This window comes from Clupea harengus, chromosome 1 (assembly GCF_900700415.2).
Source record: "Clupea harengus chromosome 1, Ch_v2.0.2, whole genome shotgun sequence".
Lineage (NCBI taxonomy): Eukaryota > Metazoa > Chordata > Actinopteri > Clupeiformes > Clupeidae > Clupea > Clupea harengus.
The window spans coordinates 32423478-32425977 of record NC_045152.1 but is presented as its reverse complement, the minus strand read 5'-3'; the positions used below and the strand labels follow the sequence as shown (position 1 = coordinate 32425977).

The following is a 2500-nucleotide window of genomic DNA, read 5'->3' as shown; positions in this document are numbered from 1 at the left end:
TGACTCCCTCACTCACAGAGAACAAGATAAAGGAATAGATAAAATCAGACAAGTTTTTGCTGCACTCCCTTACTCTCAGGCACATCTGCAAGCACGCCCCCACGAGAGAACGAGCTAACGCTCATCGAAATGCGAACAGTGCTCACACCCAGGCTATACAACACTATGAGAAACGTACGGTACCACTTTACAATAAGGTTCCCTTTATAAATGTTTATAAATAGTTTATAAATAGGTTATTAATTAGGTTGTAAACCCTTTGTAAGTCATTAATAAGCCATTATTATAAAACATACCACCAGTGTTACATGCACATGCCAATGCATAAGTCGTATAATAATAATAATAATAATAATAATAATAATAATAATAATAATGGATTTTATTTGTATAGCACACTTTAAAATACAAAGAAATCTCAAGGTGCTTAACATAGTATGGACAGTCACAACAACAATAATACAAAGTAATAGAAGTGCTAATGAAGTGCAGAAAATAAGATAATATAATATACCAAAAAAAGATAATAAATGAATTAAAAATAATGAATAAGATTATAATGAGATCGAATAATATGTATTAAAAACAGAGTCATTTTGTATATGGTGAAATCAGACTGTCACTGTTGTTAACTCACTGGTACACTTAGTGGTGTCGGATGAACAGTGGGCGTGCTGCTGCTATGGTTCCTCCACGCCAGCGGGGGGCAGAACCACTCGACCTCGCTCAGGTAAATGAGGAAGGAGCAGTCTGAGCCGTCGACTCCGTAGAAGCTGTAACAAGGGTCGGAGGTCCATCGGGCTCGCATCCACTGGAAACAAATATATTTTCATAGAGCAATGTTGTTAGAGGCCAGTTAGACAGATAGCTATTAAGATTAGATTAGATATATAATTATGAAAGTTAGAACTATAAATTAGGAAGTGACTGTATAGCTTTCGACCCAGGGAAGATGTCATCAGGTGGCGTCATCATCTTCTCCTGGTCGAAAGCTACAGTCACTTCCTAAGTGACTGAAGGAGTAAGCACTACATTGTGTATGTAATTAGCAAGTACAATACATTAGATTAGATTAGATTCAACTTTATTGTCATTGCACAGAGTACAGGTACTGAGGCAACGAAATGCAGTTAGCATCTAACCAGAAGTGCAAAGTAGAAGAGTGCAGAGTATGTGCAAATGGTAATATAAATATAGATAAATATGGTATATACAGTGTGATATAAGATATAAGTGGTATGAGCAGTAAGAACATGAGCAGCAATAAAGGTGATTAGTGCATATGTGATATAGATATATGTAAAGTGCAGGTGAAGTACAGGTGAAGGTGGCAGTAGAGGTTATAAAGTTATAAATGAGGTAGGAGGTTGTCACAAAAGGAATTGTTAGGAGATTGAGTAGTACTGTGTACTAATACCCACATCCACTTTACTAGTGCAGTCTGGGTAACGGGGATCCTTAGGGATGTCACACTGGCCCATCAAGCCGTCTCTCCCTGCAAAGGAAAACAACATTGTTCCCATTTTTCAAACTAAGTACGTCTTAAAAAAAACTCTCTTTTTTTCAAAGGTACCTAAGGAAGTCTTAAGGGGCCTTTTGTTTTGTCTCTGGTTTCAAAAGGTAACTCTTTTTTCTCTCTTTTCAGTTGGCCATTAAAAAGTTTTTGGAGACAAGTGACGGATTGCCCACTCGTCTCTAAAAATGCAGACAAAACAGGAACTGAGTCATGGTTTAGTGGTATTATACAGCTTAGCTAATGGCTAATGTGAGTGTATCTGCATATGTGCTCATGCAACTAAATATGTGCATACTGTATGTATATATATACATATGTGTGTGTGTGTGTGTGTGTGTGTGTGTGTATATGTTGGCATGAACACACATTCCTACGCATATTTGTCACTTTGGCAGCATACTCTGGCGTTCCTAATTAAGGGGGCTGAGAGAGAGAGCTCTCTCTCCTTCTGGAGTCTGCCAGAAATGTGTGTGTGTGTGTGTGTGTGTGTGTGTGTGTGTGTGTGTGTGTGTGTGTGTGTGTGTGTGTGTGTGTGTGTGTGTGTGTGTGTGTGTGTGTGTGTGTGTGAGCGCGATCACAGGCAGAGGATTAGGGCCCATTCTGAAACATTAGAATATTAATTGCAGCTGCAACAATGAGCACCACTCTGATCTACACACACACACACACACACACACACACACACACACACACACACACACACACACACACACACTCACACACACGCACACACACACACTCACACACACACACACACACACACACAATGAGCACCGCTCTATCAAACTGCTCCGCTTGCTCTGAGCCCAAAGGCAGGGGGGATTAACCGCCTGAGCAGGGTATCTGTGAAGCATATTTCAACTTTGGGCTGCCTCCAGGATTCCTCTACTTGACAAATAACAATCTGTGAGACGAGTTGAATGGATTTAGCGAAAGAACATACATCTGTAGCTTGCCTGCCGCCCGCACAAGCAAGGCTGTGTG

General features: G+C 40.2%; 1 protein-coding gene across 1 annotated transcript in view; it reads right to left on the bottom strand.

The window, feature by feature from the left end:
• LOC105888516 (alpha-1,6-mannosylglycoprotein 6-beta-N-acetylglucosaminyltransferase B) overlaps positions 1 to 2500 on the bottom strand; it is a 42432-nt gene that overhangs the window by 2041 nt on the left and 37891 nt on the right. Inside the window, exons 5-6 of the mRNA XM_031576723.2 lie at positions 1422 to 1495; positions 638 to 811 (exon numbers count right to left, since the gene is read on the bottom strand). Of these exons, the coding sequence (XP_031432583.1) occupies positions 638 to 811; positions 1422 to 1495 (248 nt within the window). The remainder of the gene's footprint in view (positions 1 to 637; positions 812 to 1421; positions 1496 to 2500) is intronic.